This window comes from Rattus norvegicus, chromosome 11 (assembly GCF_036323735.1).
Source record: "Rattus norvegicus strain BN/NHsdMcwi chromosome 11, GRCr8, whole genome shotgun sequence".
Classification (NCBI taxonomy): Eukaryota; Metazoa; Chordata; class Mammalia; order Rodentia; family Muridae; genus Rattus; species Rattus norvegicus.
This window is the reverse complement of record NC_086029.1, coordinates 96,944,167-96,964,458: the sequence shown is the minus strand read 5'-3', so window position 1 is coordinate 96,964,458 and position 20,292 is coordinate 96,944,167. Positions and strand designations below refer to the sequence as shown.

General features: G+C 51.1%; 2 protein-coding genes across 14 annotated transcripts in view; one reads left to right on the top strand and one right to left on the bottom strand.

Moving 5' to 3' along the window:
* Lrrc74b (leucine rich repeat containing 74B) overlaps positions 1-9,811 on the bottom strand; it is a 19,643-nt gene extending 9,832 nt beyond the window's left edge. For 2 of the 5 annotated variants that reach the window (XR_010056333.1, XM_003751096.6), the window contains exons 1-6: positions 9,418-9,811; positions 8,553-8,695; positions 8,067-8,199; positions 7,058-7,264; positions 3,156-3,265; positions 2,095-2,210 (exon numbers count right to left, since the gene is read on the bottom strand). Coding sequence is in view for 4 of the 5 variants with exons in the window: in XM_003751096.6 (XP_003751144.5) it covers positions 2,095-2,210; positions 3,156-3,265; positions 7,058-7,264; positions 8,067-8,199; positions 8,553-8,695; positions 9,418-9,811 (1,103 nt within the window). In the remaining variant the exon portion in view is untranslated. The remainder of the gene's footprint in view (positions 1-2,094; positions 2,211-3,155; positions 3,266-7,057; positions 7,265-8,066; positions 8,200-8,552; positions 8,696-9,417) is intronic. The other 3 variants (XM_063270946.1, XM_063270947.1, XM_063270945.1) reach the window with 3 other exon arrangements.
* Positions 8,035-20,292, top strand: P2rx6 (purinergic receptor P2X 6). 9 transcript variants are annotated; one of them, XM_063270294.1, is made up of 13 exons: positions 8,035-8,170; positions 8,549-8,660; positions 11,029-11,179; positions 13,370-13,441; positions 15,691-15,883; positions 16,064-16,157; positions 16,229-16,309; positions 16,389-16,530; positions 16,616-16,725; positions 18,668-18,761; positions 18,843-18,908; positions 19,052-19,129; positions 19,241-20,292. In XM_063270294.1, exons 3-13 carry the CDS (start codon positions 11,069-11,071, stop codon positions 19,274-19,276), a joined length of 1,077 nt encoding a protein of 358 aa, XP_063126364.1. In that variant the 5' UTR covers positions 8,035-8,170; positions 8,549-8,660; positions 11,029-11,068; the 3' UTR covers positions 19,277-20,292. The 9 variants fall into 9 exon arrangements, with proteins under 9 accessions (XP_063126364.1, XP_063126362.1, XP_038943917.1 ...); XM_039087988.2 differs by lacking the exons at positions 8,035-8,170; positions 8,549-8,660 and adding exons at positions 10,024-10,148; positions 10,327-10,527; XM_063270292.1 differs by lacking the exons at positions 8,035-8,170; positions 8,549-8,660 and adding an exon at positions 9,864-10,148 and having other exon boundaries at positions 15,808-15,883.

The following is a 20,292-nucleotide window of genomic DNA, read 5'->3' as shown; positions in this document are numbered from 1 at the left end:
GGACAATAGGGTGCTGACCCCTGGGGATGAAGAATCAGCTACAGTGACAGATCAGCTGGGCATGGCGGTACATGCCTTTAATCCCAGCACTTGGGAGGCAGAGGCAGGTGGATCTCTGTGACTTCAAGGCTAGTTTGTTTACACAGCAAGTTCCAGGGCAGCCAAGACTACACAAAAAACCCTGCCCCCCCCCAAAAAAAAACTAACCAACAAACAAACAAAACAAAAACGAATAAGTAAATAAGCAAACAAGATTAGCACAACTGAGGGAGGCCTTCAGTGTTTCAGAGACGAAAAGGAAGTATTCCCTCAGGGTCAGCCCCAGAAGCTGATCTAAGTAGGCTACGCTTCAAGCGGCAGGACTTGGCAGTATCAGAAGTGGCGTCCATGCAGTGCTGGTTTTGAAGGCACGGGGGATCCAGCACCTTGACTGAGGAGGCCCCGCAGAGCAGCTGAGGCTTCACATCTTGTGTTAAGGGTCCCTGAGGTGAGGCCTCAGGTACGACGGAGACCTCAGAATATTTGAAATGTCAGGACTGCAATGTCGACCAAGGAGAGAGCAGGTGCTGTGTGGAGTCAGTCTAGGGAGGCAAGCACTTGTGTTGCAGATGGCAAAGCTATGCACACAGGGCTGCCTAAGCCCTCAGGAGCCTGCTATGAGCCTCAGATGCTGGACATGGCCACAGCATGGCCTTCACACCACTGGACTTTTACTTTTGATCGTTTTTAATTCCCCAGTTTTTCCCACTTGGAATAAGACTACTTAAGTATGTAGCTTGCTTTTGATTTTATAGGAATCTAGTTACAGACTCTGGATTTTTAAAGTTTTTTTTTTATTTTTAAAATTATGTTTGAGTGCAAGCCCCTGAGGAGCTCAGAAGAAGCCATAAGGTCCCTGGGGCTGGCCTTGCAGGGATTGTGAGCCATCTGATATGGGTTCAGAGACCAACTTGGGTCCTCTGAAAAAGCAGGGAATGCTCCAAACCCCCAAACCATCTCTCCATCCCCAGGAGACTTTGGTTTTTAAGAAGACTTCGAACTTTTAAAGAGACCTTGGATGTTTAAAGTGCTGGAATCTTTTAAAATTGTGCGTGTGAGCATTTTCCATATGTCTCCCTGCTGCTCAGATCAGACGAGAGCTTTGGATCCTCTGGAACTAGAGTTATGGATTATTGTGAGCTACCATACGATTGCCAGGAACCAAACCTGGGTCCCTTGCAAGAGCAGCAAATGCTCTTAACCACAGAGCCATCTCGCCAGCCCAGTATTGGAACTTTTTGTTTTTTTTAAGATTTATTTATTTATATATGAGCACACTGCAGCTATCTTCAGACACACCAGAAGAGGGCATCAGATCTCATTACAGATGGTTGTGAGCCACCATGTGGTTGCTGGGATTTGAACTCAGGACCTCTGGAAGAGCAGTCAGTGATCTTAACCACTGAGCCATCTCTTTAGCCCAGTATTGGAACTTTTAAGGACTATATTTTAAATGTAAAGTGAAGAGGAGGCCTTGGGGACCAAGGATGGAAGAATCATAGCCTAAAGTGTGCCAAGTTAATGGATGGCTTGTACTGTCAGCTTTTATTGTTAATTTGACACAATCCAGTTGCCAGGAAGAGAGCCTCCAGGGAGGAGTCATCTCTACCAGCTTGGCCTGCAGCATGCCTTTGAGATCAGCTTGACTGTTAATTGATGCAGGAAAACTAACTCTGGATGTGGGTGGCACAGCAAACAGTGTCTAAGGGGAGAAAGCTGTGGAGACAGCAGGGAGAAGCAGCAGGGCGCATCCCCGTCCTTCACCATGCATGTGAGGAGATGCTCTGAAGTGCCAACCACAACCCATGTTACGAGTCCATACGATGCTGCTGGGACACGAAGTCACAGCCTTCACACATGCCGGACCAGACTCGGCCAACCGAGCTGCATCCCAAGCCCCCAAGCAACAACCCTGAAAGAGGAGGACAGAGCCCAGTGCTGCAGGATTGAGGTTCGGGCTGCACGATGCACTGTGAACAGCAGCCAGATCACCGAGCGTGGCCCTCAGAGCCCCTGCGCTTGTGCCCGTGCACAGCAAGAACCCCCGTTCCTCACCTCATATTTAATTCTTCTAACACATTGTTGACCCTGAGGGCCTCGCCTACCGCACAGGCGCCAGAGTCTCCAAAGCCATTGTGAGAGATGTCTAGGACCTTCAAGAATATATTTGCCTAGAACACAAAGAACAAAGACACGAGCTTGCATCTCACGGTGCAGAAAGCAACAGAGCCAGGCCCACAGTGTGGAAGCAAGGCAGTCTGAGCAATGACTAAGGAGGGAGAGCAGAGGTCCTGAAACAGAGTTAGTAAGAACGCTCGGGCCAAACAACTTGAAGGTCAGCAGAGGATGATGACTGGTCGGCTATGGATACTTCTCAGAGATGAGGTGCAGTGACCAGATTCACACCTATGGGAAAATGCCCAAGGAAGGCATCCTGGGGCATAGAAACAGCATGGGCCCATTGACTTTGTGGCAGGGTGCTGTGTGAAACCTGTGATGGGTCAAGAGTGAGTGTTCTGGGGGCTGGGGATTTAGCTCAGTGGTAGAGCGCTTACCTAGGAAGCGCAAGGCCCTGGGTTCGGTCCCCGGCTCCGAAAAAAAAAGAACCAAAAAAAAAAAAAAAAAAGAGTGAGTGTTCTGGCCTGCCACCTTCTGGGGCAGGAGTCCCAGCAGTCAGGCCCTGTAAGAAGGGAAGGTGGTGACTGTCATTTCCTAAGGCCCTTGTCACTGGGGACAGTGAAGATGCCTCATGAACCCTGCAGGGCTTGATCAATACATTTCCATGGTCTGTACACTTGCAGGGAAGCAATAAGGGGTGTGGAAAAGCATCGGCGTGTGCCAACAGTGATGTCACCAGACAGCACGGACGTCCCCTACAGTTGAATGTGATTTCCAGAGGAGGCAGCTGACATTTAGCTGTGGACCCCTTAGGAAATGACATGAGAGTAAGTGAAGTGTGTTATCATTAGGGGCAGGAAAACAGGTTGTCAAAGATGCACATGTGAGTCGTGCTGAAAAGGGCTAAGGTTCATTTCTGAAGAGTTTTAACATCAAGAACTGGCTCAGGGAAAACTTCACAAAGGACTGGCAGGGCCGCCTAGATGAGCGTCTCATACCTCCAGGCCTCTAGCAAATGCAATGGCTCCCAGGCCTCGAAGGTGATTCCAACTCAGGTTAAGCTCTGTGAGTCCGGTGTTTTCTGCCACCGCAGGTCCAAGTGTCTCTCCTGAGGAGCGCCAAGAGATTTTATAGCAACGACCAAACAAACAAACAAACAAACACCATCACAACAACAAGTTCAAAAATGACCTGATGCTCACCATGTGCCAGAATTTCAGATGTGCAGTAGGATCACAAAATCCAGTATATACCGGGATTACCTTCAAGGAACATGCATGTGCGTGTGTGTGTGTGTGTGTGTGTGTGTGTGTGTGTGTGTGTGTGTGTGTGTGTGTGTGTAGGGCCTTGTCCTACAACACAGACAGGTCTAGAAGGCACCCGGACTGGCCTTGAACTCTGGACTATCTTGTTGTCACCTCCATTGTGCTGACAGTACCCCCGAGTGGCACTATGCCCAGTAAAGAATCCACGCGTGACTGGGAAGATAGGAACTTAAACTAATGAGATTCCGGCTATTCTAATCTGCAAACGAGAAAGGGTAGAAATGCAGTGGTTGGGTTGGTGGGGTCTGGACGTGAGGATAGAACAGGTCAACAGGATCAAGAGATCCACATGAGTGCACGCATGGTGGAGAGAGGGGGAAAAGCGGCTGCACGGATGCTGGAGTTGGGGAGAGGCAGGAGTAAGCAGGTGCACCAAGATAGGAAGTAAAGGACACTTGAGGGAGTCCTTGACGCTAAGCCAAGAGCTCCGGTGCTAAGTGTGGTTGAGGGCATACAATATTGGCCGGAGGCTTGCTGAATACCCCAGCGAGATTCCTATTGGCTAGTGAGCACCAGCAGAGCCCGCCCTCCAAGTCAGGAGTTGCTAAAGGAAGTGGGTGGAGCTATGACAGATTCTCTGGCCCGCTCCTGGGCAGGGGTGGAGCCATGACAGAGTCCAAGCCGTCTTCCGTCTTCCGCTTTGTGAGAGCTGGCAGGTGTGACTTGCTGCCGGTTCTCCACAGCTGCAGCTCCATCCGTGTCTCACTCTGGTTCTCCATGTTGGTACCCCGTTATCCACCTGGCCAGACACGTCTCAGCCTCGTAACCTGGGTTTGCAGATTTTGTCCCAGCTGGGTGGACTCCCTCAGAAGCCATGTTTTTACTGTTCCACCTTCTAGTTTTGTCCTCCCCTAAGTCCTCCCCGACTTTGAACTTATTTTGCTGGGTTGATCTCTGTGGCCAGACTAGGGTCCCTTGGGAATAAAATTTGGACTCTTATTATCTTAGCTGTTAGAGAAGAAAAGCTGGTATGAAGTGCTCAGAGGGGCTGGGTGTGATGGCCCGCTCTTATTATCGGAGCATACAGAAGGCTGAGGCAGGAAGATTCTTAATTCAAGGCCAATGTGAATGCTGTAGTGAATTCCAAGCTATCCAGGACAGCACAGTGAGACCTGGCCTCAAAAAAACAAACTAAAAGGAACTAGATCAAACCAAGGAAACGTGTGTGTGTGTGTGTGTGTGTGTGTGTGTGTGTATGTTTGTGTGTGTGCGTGTGTGTATGAGTGTGTGTGTATGTGTGTGTGCGTGTGTGCGTGTGAGTGTGTGTGTGTGTGTGTGTGTGTGTGTGTGTGTACAGAGTGCTCCCAGACACCTGCTTGGCTAGCACACGCATCAGCAGACATATTAGCACTTCCACTGACAACTCTAGGTTCCAGATACAGGAGTCCCCACCTTTCCTGGACACTGGGAAAGTGGGAAGAGGACAGCAGGTGTCCTATAGCCCCCTCCTTTCTACTGAGGGTGAGGCTTACTCTTCCACTGGTCTGTAATAGTAACACTTTACCTATGTGACCCACCCATCAACCATCCTGTGAGGCCCACACCTGAGGTAGGTTCTCCATTGGCACGGATGGTGTCACTGCTCAGTAACAGCCTCAGATCCCCACTTAAAGGAACGAAATAGACGGAGTCTGCCCTTTCTCCCCTGTATACAGATCCCAGCCTCTGTGTCGCTTGCCTGCTCCAGTTTGTAACTTACATAGTAAGGCACCCCAGAGGTCCTCCAGTACCGTAAAAGCTTGCTCCCTGGGCTGCCCAGGTGACTCAGCACTGGTTACTCCTGCAGAGGATCCAGGCTGGATTCCCAGCACCCACATGCCATCTAGCAGCTGACAGATGACTGTAACCTCAGTTTCAGGGGATGTGATGCCCTCTGCTGACCTCCACGAGAACCGACACAGATTTAAGTGCAGGCAAACACTCATAAACATGGAATAAAATACAGCCTTTTCTACAAACGCTTGGTCCTCAATATTGGGATGCGGCAGATGAAAATATATAAAGGTATTAGGCACTGGGGGTTCCCCTCAGGAGATCATGTGACCCCAGTCTCTTCCCATTCACCAGCTGAATGGCTGTCTCTTCTCTAATGCTGGCTCAGCTACAGGCCAAACCGTCAAAAGCTGAACTCTCCAAAACTATGAGCCTCAAATGCATTATTTCCCTTTATAAGATGGCTGCTCGAGACATTACAGTAGCAGCAAGCTGACTACTTAGTTCTCAAGTCCCAGAGACACAGGCACAGTTTGTCAAAACTGACATGAGCTGCTCCTTTACTTCCATGGACTTCCCACAATGGTTTTCTTAGAAGACGATTGGTTTTAGCAGGCAAACTCCAGAGCCAAGGTTAGCACTGCTCCACTTGATTGTTTAAGCAGCTTGGGACAGGTCAAAAATCCCAAAACTCCTGTGAGACAGTTGTTCTGGAACATCCACTACAATGTGGATACAATGGGCATCTAAGAATTCCTTTCGGGTGCTAGAGAAGTGTCTGAGAAGCTAAGAGCACCAGCTGCTCCTTAAGAGGACCCGAGCTCAGTTCCCAGCGCCCACACTTGCTGGCTGATGACCATCTGCTATTTCTAGTGCATAGGATGGGATGTCCTAGCCTCCACAGGCACCCACGCATATGTCTCTCTCTCCCTCTCCCCCACCTCCCCAAATGTTTAAAAAGAAGAATTTGCTTCAGCTGATCCAGGGCCTGAGTGGCCCTTTTATGTTACCAGGCTGCCCCAAGTCTCTAGGCTCAACTGATCTTCCGCGTAGCTGAACTACAGGTCTGCCTAGCTCTGATTTGTACAGTCGATTGTCACATTTAGACATGAGTGACATAGGTGAGTATTTATATTATTAGCAAAGCGTCCATCCCATGCAGAGGCTCTCGGGAGACAATGACTAGATAAGTAGCCTTCCTATGTCTTCCCTAGCTAGCACTTAGCTCCTCCCACACACGGAGAACAAGTACCTTGCCACTGAGATATACTACAAGCCCTTTGGCAAAAGCACTTGGGGTGAGACGTCCCTCCATACCTTCTGCCATGATCAATAGGCATATAGTTATAGTCTCTCCTTCCTTTGCAAAGCATTGCCTGGTCATTCTCCCTTAGACCACCAGCCCAACCACATGGATGTCTACCAATCTAGGAAACGGGCCTTCATGATCAGAGTTTATCAGCTTCATGATCTTGCCATGGCTGGCTCCTTTCTACCCAAGGCATAGATTTTCTGCTTAAACATCTGCCCTCTATAGCAGGTGGGTCCGTTTTTTTCTACAACCATACATTGTTTCTCGAGGAGGGTCACTAGTTACTGAGAAGGGCCTTGTTCGTGTATGTGTCTTGAAATCAGGAACTTTGTTTTGTTCATAGACAGAGCCCCACAGCAGAGGGCAGTGAGATATGCCTGGAATTAATTGAATTCCGTGGCTGGAGTGGAAGAACAGCCAAAGGAGGTATGGTGAGCAGAAGCCAGCACATAGATCTTCTCAGGCAGAAGCTGGGTGTGGTCCTGCCCATTCTCCTTCCCTGCCACCAGGGGGCGATAAGCACTCATGATCCATTACTGCCCAGACTTACCTGCCAGGTCATTGAGCTGATTATAGCTGAGGTCTAGAGATTTCAGGCCAGTGTGACGCAGCAGAAGAGCAGCGAGGTGCTGGGCTGCCTTTTCCTCCAGCCTGTTCCCTTGCAGCTGCATCTTCTGAACAGTTGGGTTTAAGGTGAGGGCAGTGCAGATGGCCTGGAGCCCTGCAGCTCCAATCTGATTCTCTGACAGGTCCACATCTGAGGGCAGTAGCACTGCCTGGTCAGTGGGACCCACAGCCAGGCGCCACAACCCTCTCACACTTCCCTACATCTCACAAACCTCTAGGCCTGAGGGGAAGGAGGGGCTTTGCAATCTGACTTATCTGGGGGTAGCATGGTGACAGCTTTGCCACTCATTGGCTGGATCACCTGTGGGTCTACGGTCCTCCCACCCTGTGATTGTCTGTGAAGAATGCTGTGGTAGCAGGTCAGCTACTCTGCGATGGTTGGTGCCTTGTAACGGCATAACCTCCCTGTCTATCCTATTGCTAAGGACTGGAGGCGTAAGCACAGACGTGCACTGGGGTTCACTTCTGTCGTTTCCTTTGATGTTTGCCACAGCCCCGAGAACAAAGCAGTGCTGCCCTGATCACTTTACAAGCCGCAAACAGGCTCAGTACGATTGCAATGCCTGCCTGGGTCAGCTTGTGCTTGGCTGGCAGAGCTAGAAGCAGCCTCACCCAGCCCCCGCCTTGCCCTTCCAGTTCTCCCTTGTGCAGCTCCCGTTCCTCTGTGCTCTTCAGCCCTGCGCTCAGGCACTGGTGGTCTACCACAGGCAAGGATGGGGAGAGGACAGGGAGAGCAATGGAGCCAGTCAGGCAAAGAGCGGCTCAGCATCGGCTAACCGCCCAGCAAGTCAGGCTTCCCCTTCTGTGATGAGGACCATCCTCATCTCCTAGCAACACCACAAGAAAGAAGGCCTGGTGAGGGAGCCGCTTCCCTTGGAAAGAGGGGCTCCAAGCTTGCCTGCTTCTCAGACTCAGAACTCAGCACTGCCTACCAGAGATAACGCTGTTCTTACGAAGGACGTCAGCCAGAGCCTCTGCTCCAGCACCACCGAGCTCATTGTCCCGGAGATCCAGGCGCTTGATGTAGAGATTAGAGGTCAGTGTGGAAGCCAAAGCCCGGATCCCCTGGAAGAGAGCAGGGAGGTGAGGAGCAGAGGAACACAGAGGCCTGAGGTGCCTGGTCCTTCCCTGGACTGAGATACAGCTGGCCATACTTTCAGTTTAAATCCCCAGGGCTCCCTCCTCCTCCAGGGAACATCGGCTTCCCCCACTAAGTACCACCCAATCTCACTTCCTGGAGCCTTCCTACAGTTTGCCCTCATCTCTGTCACAGCCACCACCCTGTCTCACAGGCACAGGTCATGGGACTTGTGTGGCGCAGACAGCTATAAGTGTCTGAGATAGAATCAAGAACAAGATGGCCACTATCTCCAACAGCCTTCCTGCCAAGTGTGATTCCAGTGTCCCTCAACAGATACCTGGGGCCCCAGGCCACGGTGCTGAAGATTCAGTTCGGAGGCGCTCCCTTGGCGCAGAAGACGAGAAACGGGCACAACACTATTGGCCCGGCAAGACTCCAGATAGAGGTCAGCCATGACCCGTTCTCCAAGCCCATGGGTGCCTAGCAGTAGATGGGAGGCAAGGAACTAATCACTGGCCTAGCCTGGACCCTTTCCTGCCCCTGCTCTTTCTTCCCGCGCTGTTGGCTACTATGCCCATTTTCCAGATGAGAACCTCCAGGCTGAAAGTAAATCAAGTCTTTTCTCAAAGCCACCAAGCTAGTCAGAGCCAAAGGGAGCATTTTCCTAATGCTGAAATGTTTGCTGGCCTCACCCTACTGTGTCCAGGTATCACAGATCACCTCCCCAGGCACGCACACACGCACGCACGCATGCACATCACCAAAGATGGCCTCCAGCTTGCTAGTTAAGGATAGCCTTGAACTCAAGGCTTCAACCATGCTAGGCAAGCACTCTACAAACTAAGTTATATTCTCAGCCCACAGGTCACAATGTCTATATAGACACCTTGGGAACAGTGGGTTGGAAACAATTCTAAATCCAGTATATCCATTAGCTAAGATTTTTCCTATAGGTTGAACACCCAGCCCTGAACGCCTCCAGTTTGGGACACAACGGCCTGTCTGGGTGTTTCATTTACAGGCTTTCCATAAAACAGTTCTAAATGTTGGGCCTCCTCCTTCCTCCAGGAGGGTAAGGACTTGAGGGTTATAATCCTCTGATCCTGGGGAATGCGTCCCAACAGAAAGGTTCCTCCCACCACCTTTGCAGGAAGATCCTCAAGTGAGTTCAATCAGGACCCCAATGTGGGAGGATGAGGCACCTTCTGTTTCCAGAGCAGAGTGTGAATTTGCAGTCCAGGACTTCTTGGCCTCCAGGGTCTCCGCCTGAGGCCCAGTGGCCGCAGCTTCTCCCTCTTGATCTTCATTCTTCTGAACCTCCTTGCAGGGACCCTTCATGTTTACTCTCACTACCCAGTCAGGGACGCAGACGAGAGCACAGAGCTCACTGCCTGGAACTCTTCCCAGGGATGTGGGCGGTCCTCTGGCCTCCTTGACCAATCGAATCTGATCTACGGACAACAGGTGGTCTCTGGGGCCAGTAACAGTGCCCCCTCCAACCCTGCGGTCGTCCGGGAAACCCGGTCTTGTTTGCAGATGAACCACAACCTTGGCATGCTCTTTCCCAGGGCTGACTACTACAGATACCGCTGCCATGCACCGCCGTGGGGTGGGGGGGAGGACCTTTCGCAGACTTTTCCAGCTTGACCCCAGAACTTGTGTTTTAGTTACAGCGCTTGGACCAGGAAGCGGCTCTAGGGAAGACCTGTAGCCTAGCAAATAGCTTTTCTCCGGGGCCACAGCTAAGCGATCACTGCCTGAGGGTCTCAGCTTTCTCTCAAGATCTGGTGGTTGCTATGCTGCTGCGCCAGCAGGGATATCTCAAACCCAACTTGTACTCTTCGGAATCTGCAAGTTTGGGTTTAGATAACCTCTTCTCTGGGCTTCTGTTACCCTGTATCGACTGCCCACCCTATAAGAAAGCAGAGGGAGGGTAAGGACAGGTCTATTCCTCTATATTTGCATAGGGTACAACCCAGGGACTGTGGACAGGAGTGGGGGTGGGGGGGCAGGCTACATCAGCTGGGGTTTGGGACTGAGGCAGGAGCCAGATCCTACTGAATTCGAGATGTCCCTTTAACGACACTGGCCTGAATCCCATGCACGTCCAGTACAGCCGTGGCTGAAGTTGCCTGCTGACTCATGCAGTTGCAGCCAGCGGGAACTGGGAGCATGGCTTCTGCAGTCGCAGCAGCACTAGTGAGCTGGGGGTTTCTGGATTACAAGACAGAGAAATATGTGATGACCAGGAACTGCTGGGTGGGCATCTCCCAGAGGCTGCTGCAGCTCGGAGTGGTAGTCTACGTGATTGGGTAAGAACAGCTCCCGGCCAGGTTGCAGAACCTTGCTGGCTGAGGGCTAAAAGTTGGCTTTTTAGAACCCCAGCTGGTGGGAAAGTGGGAAGGGGAGTGAGAAGCAGTCAGGAAGGATTTTAATCCATTCAGAGGACAGCAGAAGGAGCCATGCACCCACATAAGGGGCTTTGTCTCCAGCTTCATCTCAGGTTTTGTGCATGCCTGCAATTCTTCTGTCCTGAGGTACCCTGATGTGAAAGGAGGCTGTGATTCTCTGAGCAACACAGCACTAAGTCTCTCAGAGAGACCACCAGCTGGATGTCTGAAAAGTCTTTGAGGAGGGAGCTGGGTTTGCTGAGCATGTGAAGGTATCATAGACAGTCCATGGGAGACCTCCACCAGCCCAGCAAGATGCGCAGCTAGACAGAGGGTGGAGGCCCTCCATGCTGGTCAGGGAGCCTTGTGTGTGGGCACAGCTAATCTTCATCTGACATTACACTAGCCATCATCTCTCCCTAGGTGGGCCCTCTTGGCCAAAAAAGGCTACCAGGAATGGGACATGGACCCCCAGATTTCTGTCATCACCAAACTCAAGGGGGTTTCTGTAACCCAGGTTAAGGAACTGGAGAAACGGCTGTGGGATGTGGCTGACTTCGTGAGGCCATCACAGGTAGGTCCCCAGCGCTGCAGGAGGTCAGAGTCCTTCAGCCACCAGCAACGGCTGCACAGCGGCTGTGCAGGACAGACGACAGACATAGGAGGCCAGAGGGTGGTTGAAGGGCCGGGGAAGGGGCCTCTCAGAAGGGTCCTGAGTCAATCTGAGAAAACAGCTTTCAGGGATGTATAGCTTCCCAAGTCTAGAAGCCAGGGCCTGTGGAACTTCCTTTAAAAGGAAGGTTAGAGATGCAGCTCAATGGCAGAGGGCTTGCATGGCGTGCATAGCTTCCTAGCTCCAGTGCTAGTACCACAAAACAAACAAACACACACACACACACACACACACACACACACACACACACACACAAATACCACCTACCCACCCCACCCACCACACACACAGATATCTGAGAAGGAATGAAGTATCTTAGGCTCGTGATTTATGCTTGGAAGTGAAGAGTGGGGGATGGGAACTCAGGGTTTGAGCTTTCTGAAGTCCCCTTGTTATCATTTAGGGATCTTGGGTCAAGTTCATTTTTTCCATCAATGGAAGAATTAAAAGTCAGAGGCTAGAGTCTGCTGCTCTTGCAGAAAATACAGATTCTATTCCTGGAAGCCACATGGTAGCTCACAGCTTTCTGTCATTCCTGTTCCAGGGGATTCTATGCTGTCTTCTGGCCTCTGAGGGACTCAGGCACACACACGCACACACACTAAGTAATTAAATAAAACTGCTGAGCCGGATGGTGGTGGCACACGCCTGTAATCCCAGCACTCAAGAGGCAGATGCAAGTAGAGGTCTGAGTTTCAAGGCCAGCCTGATCTACTCAGCAGGTTCCAGGAGAGCCAAGGCTACACCAAGAAACCCTGTCTCGGAACAAAACAAAGCCAAAAAAAAAAAAAAAATCTGCTCAAAATTAGAATGGAAAGGCAAGAAATAAGTCACAGCCACAGCAAATACATGTCTTATTAAAAGTGAGAGTGCACACATCCCACACACAGAGACAGACTTCCCACCAGAGGGAAGGGGATTCAGAAACAAAAATCCATTCTCCCTTGGAGGGCTGCCGGTTTTATATATCTGTGGTGGGATAGGATGGGTGCCTCTGTCCCTGAGGTCCAGAGGTTCAGGCAAGCTGAGACATGTTCAGGACCAGCCTTGAACATAAGCGTCTGGGAGTGGTCCGTCCTGTGGTTTATGCACCGTCCCTTTCCCTGTCTTTGCCAGTCACAGCGCAACCTGACTCCTTTCACCCACGTGTGCCTCTCCCTCTCCCTCTCCCTCTCCCTCTCCCTCTCCCTCAGGACATCTTCTCTCCTCCCCTACCTAGATGATTTAGCCCCAGTTACCAGCTGTTATGTGACATTTCCTGAGGAGACATAAACAAATGTCTATATACTCCAGATAGGGCACCGACAATGAACCAATTCCATTCCAAATTAATTCTGTGAACCAGTGACTAATTGTGGCACCTGCAGGCATAAGTGAGGGAGCCTTAGTGACTCAGGCAGCTGCATCAGCTGTTGGTTCCAGGTGGCAGTGCTTTCTGAGGGAGCGTGCTTGCTCATGCTCTCTCTCTCTCTCTCTCTCTCTCTCTCTCTCTCTCTCTCTCTCTCTCATACACACACACACACACACACATATACAAAGTCAGACAGACACAAACATATACACACACAGAGACAGACAGACACACACACACATACATATACACACAGAGAGACAGACAGACACACACACACATACATATACACACAGAGAGACAGAGAGACAGACAGACAGACAGACAGACAGACAGACACACACACACACACACACACACCAGTGCTGTTCCACCTGTAGTCAACAGGCTTTCTCTGTCCCCACTTTGAGATGAGTGCATGAGAATTTGAAATGAAACTTATATGGGAGATACGGATAGAGGCGTAACACTCTCTGGGCTCAGGAGAGGTCGTAAACCTAGCCAGCTTCACCTGCCTCACTGGACTCCACTTTCTGCAGGACAAAGTTGGTAACTAGATGGGGTCAAGAACTATTCCCGCAAAATCCAGGCTACCCAGGCTGGGCTCTACCTCAGAGACAGCCTAGCATGTCTGGGATCCTGAGTTTCATTTTCAGCCCTGAGAGCAACAAAAAGCAAACAAATCAGGCTGTCGGTGTCTAGCCCTTCCGCCGAGGCCAACCTCCAGCCTTGTCTTCTAGGGAGAGAATGTGTTCTTCCTGGTAACCAACTTCCTTGTGACACCAGCTCAAGTCCAGGGCAGATGCCCAGAGGTAAGTTGTCCAGAGCCCTGAACACACCCCTATTTCTCTCATCAGCCCTGTCCCCTTTCTCCTTCCCACACCGCTCAGAGCTCAGTCCCAGCTTGGCATGTTTTCTAGAAGCCATTTCATTGAATTGTTACATCTGCTGTCCACCAGGAATACCGTAGTTCCCATTAAACAGGCGATTAGGGCTCCACACGTTCAGGCACTTGTCCCAGGGTACCCCAAGTATGGCTTACAGGCCCAGTATCTAAGGATACCCCTTGGGGTCTCCAACCTTCACAACACCAGGCCTCTGAGTGGGACAGTTTCGTTGAAATGTCCAGTGTCTTCTCCATGCTGGCCCCGTCTCTGCACACACTCACCTGAGCACTGATGGCAGCTGGAAGGTCACCTCTCCTCTTGCCAGCTTTTATTAGTGTATGCAGAGCCGATGTCATCTGGGGGACAAGCTAGCACATTCTGCTTTTGCCTTCAGGTAAAATATGACCTCTGGGTGTTTTTCAGCCCAAATGTGAGCCTTCTCCCCCGTTCTCAGCTTTTCATGCAGTCATGGGAGCACCCACACACCTGCTCCCAATCTCACCTTTCCTCTCGTCTGGGAATATTCCAGACAGTCTTTCAAAGAGCACATCAGCTCTCACCAACCAAGGCTTCTGTGTGAACAGTTAGGATCCATCCTGTATATGGGCACCACATTCAAGGCCAACCTCTGCTCAGCTGGAATCCAGGTATTGGGTACCATTACAGTTTCAGGGGCTGTCACATGTCCCATGGCTGACACCTATTCACAAAGGAGGTGACATGTGTGCACAAAGGATGGCTTTCCCTCAGGAAACCTAGGTACTCTTCCCACCTCTAGAAGCTTAGAAGACATCGATTCCAGGTTCAGTATGTAGACAGCTCTAAAATGTCACCAAACCTACATATCAACTTCTTAGAAGGCACGTGGTCCTTTCCCTTTCCCCATCTGAGCCTCTTGGTTCTTCTTGTGAACTTCCAGTAACTGGGCAGTTGCTCACCAGACCTGATGACCAGGTTTCCTGAGAAAACCAGAGTTCCTGCCCGATCTTGGAAGATTAGTGACCTGGTTCCTGCAAACACATGTTCAATAATCCCATGTCATATTCATCTGCAAACTTTTCTTGGCACCCCCTTCTTCCTTGCCAGGCATCTAGGCTAGGCCCTGTGCTGTGCTAGCAGAACTCCAACCCCCTATACCTCAAGTTTCAGTTACTGTCCAGCCAAGGCTGCAGGCTCTGAGATAGTCACACAAGGCAGGGGCCACAGTGGGGAGACTCGGGGAAGTGCATGGACTAAATCTTAAAGGAGCTTGTGATATGGATCAGTGTGGCTGCAACAGGGTGCCAACACGAGCCTCATGGGCAGAGGCCCAGGCTGTTTAAGGGGATGAGGAGGTGTCTCGGGATACATTCCTGCTGCTCAGTGTGGCTGGAGCACAGATCTGGGCTAGGTTACGGAAAGGACAGCCCAAGATCTCATGGAGTCCTGCTAAGAAGCTGGACGAGGTGTGTGAGCAGAAGGTAGCCAGCATGAGGGCATGGAAGACCTTCAGCCTCTCATCTTCCCGGCTGCTGGAGAGGCGCCCACTTCTCTTCACAGAGTCTGAAGGATTTGGAGACATAGACACAGGTTGGGACAGCATAACAGAGAAGGTGACTGTCCTCTGACCTTGGCAATGGGTCATAGCCCATCCTTCACAAAAGTCCTAAGTCTCCTTCCGGCTTTTCAATCCCTCAGCCATTCTTGTTTCCATGGTATTGTGGTCCTCTCTGAGTTCTCCATGGACTGAACCCCCTTAAGGGTCCTGAAGCTCAAGGCTGCCTTTCTCTCCTAGGTCAGGGACCCCCCCAGGAAGCTCACCAAGATTTCCCTTTGTAGTGCTCCCCCATGACTCTTTGGTGTTATGTAAACACAATGTCCATGTTTGGCGGAAAAGACTGGCTTTGCGGGGAGGGGACTTTCTACCCTGTATCGGTCCCTATGGCCTTAGGCCTAACCTTTGATAGCTACACTTACCACATACTAAGTGTCACCAGTTTGTCTTTCTGTGGTTCTTATCACCCCACCCCTGCTCTGTTATCCCAGAAGAGCTGGACCTCAGTGACCTATCAGGGACAGAACCGTCAGGAGGGCAGTGCCCTGCTCTGAGCGTACAGCCCTGTGCTACCATCTCACCATGTTGCTGACGGCTCTTCCCTCCCAGGTTTTAGTTTGCACCTTCTCAATGCTTCCAGACCCAGGCTGCCTGGGAGGAAGCTGGGGCTCTTGTCTTTGTAGCCTGTGAAGCTGAGTCACAAAGAAGAGACACCATCCGTGCTGTTGGTGATGAAAGTCTCTCTTGCCTACCTCAGCATCCTTCTGTTCCTCTGGCTAACTGCTGGGCTGATGAGGACTGTCCTGAAGGGGAGATGGGGACATACAGCCACGGTAACTAACTGTGGGCTTGGGCCTTTCGTGCCTCTGCTGGGAAGAGGAGGGAATTCTGGGGTTCCCCGAATGCAGGCCCTGCTGAACTTGTCCATGCATTCTGCCAACAAGCCCATACACCATGACCTCCTCAGGACCTGAGGAGATCTGAGGGCTTGGAGCTCACTTTGTGTTTTCAAGGCATAAAGACTGGTCAGTGTGTGGCGTTCAACGGAACCCACAGGACCTGTGAGATCTGGAGCTGGTGCCCAGTGGAGAGTAGTGCTGTGCCCAGGTAAGTCTCTCTCTCCCAGGGCAGGGTCCCAGGATAAGCAAAATCATGCCAGGATTACTCTTTATCTTCAGGAAACCCCTGCTAGCTCAGGCCAAGAACTTCACGCTCTTCATCAAAAATACTGTAACCTTCAACAAGTTCAACTTCTCCAGGTAGCATGGGCAGGTCTTGGCTGAGCCCAGATCCTTCATGCCCCCTGAGTCATCTGATCAATATCAATGTCCTTTCCAGAACCAATGCCTTAGATACCTGGGACAACACCTATTTCAAGTACTGTCTCTACGATTCACTCTCCAGTCCGTACTGCCCAGTGTTCCGCATCGGGGACCTTGTGGCTATGACTGGAGGGGACTTTGAGGACCTTGCATTGCTGGTAAGTCATTTGGGGCAGAGTCCTAAAGCTCAGGGGCAGGGCTCTCAGGCCCAGATACCAGTGGAACAGGATGTGTTGTGTGCAGGGTGGTGCTGTGGGCATCAACATCCACTGGGATTGCAACCTGGACACGAAAGGCTCTGACTGCTCTCCCCAGTACTCCTTCCAGCTGCAGGAGAGGGGGTACAATTTCAGGTATGGCCCTTACTGCTGTATTGGCTGCTGTTCCTGGTCTAGTCCCCCACCCCCATCCCTATTTCCCTGTGACCACCAGAACAGAGCATACCCGGATCAGACTCAGTGTCTCTGCTGTGTGCACAAGCATCCTGGGCTGTTTCCAGTCCACAAGTTCCACCTCCCTTCCCTCACTTGCCTGCTCCTCACCTGCAGATCGTCTCAGAGCCTCCCCCAGACAACCCTGTTTCCCTAGAACCAAAGACACTTTTCATTTTTAATTTCCCTATGGGACTTTATCTAAAAAATTTCCTAAAAAATTTTGTGGAAAAGTTCAGATGAGTAAAACAAATATTCGTGTACTTCTGACCTGGTTTCTTCATTGCTATGAAGGGACATAATGACCATGGCAACTCTTATAAAGGAAACATTTCACTGGGGCTGGTTTACAGGTTCAAAGACTTAGCCTATTATCATCATGGAAGGAAGCATGGTGGAGTGCAGGCAGACGTGGTGCTGGAGAAGGAACTGAGTTCTACATCTTGATCTGTGGGCAGCAGGAGACTGTGTCCACACTGGGCATAGCTTGAGCACAGGAGAAGCCCCACTTCCACAGTGCATCCAATAAGGCCACACCTACTCCAGCAAGGCCACACCTCCTAATAAATAGTGCTAGCCCTTATGGACCAAGCATTCACACACAAGAATCTATGGGGCCATTCCTATTCAAATCACCACATCTGGTTTGCTAGGGTTGCCTTTTCTTTCCTTGACAACACTAGGAATTGGACCTGGGGCCTCAGAACTATTTAAGAGGAAATATTAGATAGTGGGTGTCACCCTTCCCAATACTGTCAAGGAATTTTCTACCACCGTCCCATTGTCACAGACAACTCTGGGCATTGGGTAGGTGGTCATAGAACATGCTGGTGATCCCCAATCCCACCCCTCAGGAGGCAGAGAAGGGAAGGTTAGGAGCTCAGAGTCATCCTTAGCTTTGTAGTCAGTCTGAGACAACCTGGTAAAGAAGGGAGGAAGAGGGAGGGGAAGAAGGAGGAAGGAAGAGAAGAAGGGAAGGAGGGGAGGACAGAGGTGGGAGAAGAAAGAAGGAAGTAGGAAAAGGCTATAGGTAGATTAAACCTAACATTTTATATTTCCCCCACTGTGTTGTTAGTGTTCCTCAATTTTTTTATTTTCTGATCCCAGAGGTGCCCAGAGATCTTTAATTACAAACATTGTCATATCTTTTAGTTTCCCAAGAGAGGGGGCTGGAGAGATGGCTCAGCGGTTAAGAGCACCGACTGCTCTTCCAGAGGTTCATGAGTTCAATTCCCAGCAACCACGTGGTGGCTCACAATCATCTGTAATGGGATCTGATGCCCTCTTCTAGTGTGTCTGAAGACAGTGACAGAGTGACAGTTTCCCAAGAGAATCTTGGGCTCCTCCTGCCATGTAATATCATTTTATCACACATAGTAGCAGGTGTGCACAGGTGGCCATAGGTCTAATGGCTATGACTCACTGTGCTTGGCTCCACACCTGGTACAACCTTCTACAGGAGGCGTCTCTGTTGGCTCCTCTCTGCTGGATACCTGTTCTAAACACGCACATCGCTTTCTTCCCCACTTCTGTACTATCCTTGCCTGAGTCCTGCCAGCCCTCATGGCTATCCTACCTTTCTTCTCCCAGACCTGTGCCACCAGGATCTATCCCAGCATGCTTCATGCCAGTCTCCGACCCTCAGAAGCCCCCCCTCCAGTCAGGCCCTGCCCTCAGAAGCTCCCCCTCCAGTCAGGCCCTGCCCTCAGAAGCTCCCCCTCCAGTCAGGCCCTGCTCTGGTTCTGGTTTGCTTTCACTGTTCTTAAAACTATTGGAGCCTTAGGACTTAGGACCAGGTAGAGTCAGTGGATAAGCTAGTCTGGAATGCATCATGCAAGCACAGGAGTCTTCTCTGCCTCTCCAGGACAGCTAATTACTGGTGGGCAGCCTCAGGCGTGGAGTCCCGGAGCCTGCTCAAACTCTATGGGATCCGCTTTGACATTCTTGTCACTGGGCAGGTAAAGTTCAGAGCAGGGGGAGGATTTGTGAAGGTTTGGGAGGACAACCACAGCCTGAGAGGTTCACCACAGGTCTCTCAGGCAGGAAAGTTTGCACTCATCCCTACGGCCATCACAGTGGGCACAGGAGCAGCTTGGCTGGGCATGGTAAGTTCCCTTTGGCTGCAGTGACCACCGGCCAGGGCCTGCTGGCACCCACTGGATCTGCATATTAATTCCTGGGTGGGGGCTTGCCCGATGGAGGGAGGAGGTTGAGAACTCTGGGACATGGTAGGTCCTGCCTCTTCCAGGTCACCTTCCTCTGTGATCTGCTGCTACTGTACGTGGATAGAGAGGCCGGTTTCTACTGGAGGACCAAGTATGAAGAGGTGAGTTGTGGGCCTGCTTGTGTCTCAGAGCTGAAGTCACTCTGCCTGAACACTGAGTTCTGCCATACTTTGGGGGTTACTCTGTTGATTCCTAATCTGTTGTTTTTGTAGGCAAGAGCCCCAAAGGCAACTACCAACAGTGCATAGACAGAGCCGGCTTTCTCACCTGCTAACCCTGCTGCCCAGGTGTCTCAGGAGTGGTTTGCACCTGCCCCACGTCTGCTGATGCCGGGATCCAAGCATTCATGCACCAGTGGCCTGTCTGGATGGTGTCAGCCTATCCATTCCTGAGGCATACACCCTCTCCCTGCTAGTTAAAGTTAGGGCTTGGGAACATCGAGGACAAAGCCCCACAGGACTGGAGAGGGGGTTGGGGTAATTCCACCAGACTCTGCATGCAAACTCCCTCCTAGGTTCACCCAGAGAGAGAGAGAGAGAGAGAGAGAGAGAGAGAGAGAGAGAGAGCGCAATGCGGTTGAATGAATGGTGGCTGGTATCCTTGGAACTCTCTTTATGTCTGCTGGGGCACTCTGCCATCTAGTTCAAGGCCCCTGGTCCTGGCTACCAGGTTTCTCGGGAGCCTAAGGAATGAGAGAAGCTGCATGTCTAGGATTTCCTGTTATCAAATCAGTCCTGGCAACCTCAACCTATTCTGAAGCACCTGCCTGCCAGAGGCCCTGACTCTGGCCCCAGTCAGAGTGCCATAGTTTTGAGGTATGGTCTCATGAAGGGCACTGGGGTTCCTTAGGACTGGCTGGTTCTGTAACTATCCTTCCTTGATTCTTCCCTTAGTAAGACTTTCCCCATGAACCATAGAAAGAAGGGCAAGGACAGGCTACATAAACTTTCCTGGTCCAAGTGTGGGGTGGTGTAGAAAGTGCATCCCGGGAAGTGAAGAGGCAGTTTGGCTGTGGATGTGCAGTCACGGAGGGAATACCAAGGCTAGGGTGAAAGCAACAGTCACAGCTGGGACCTCCAGGCTTCCACGGCCTCCAAAACCCTTTAGAATTCCTGGTGCCACTCAGCCCTCAAGGCTGTAGCCTGAAAAGGGCTAGAGTGCAGAGGCGGGGGTCCCGGAGGTGGCTCACATGGACACAGTAGTTCTGGGGGTAGGGGAACCAAAGAACCTGATATTCCTGCTGAAGTAAAGCTTGCCAAAGCAA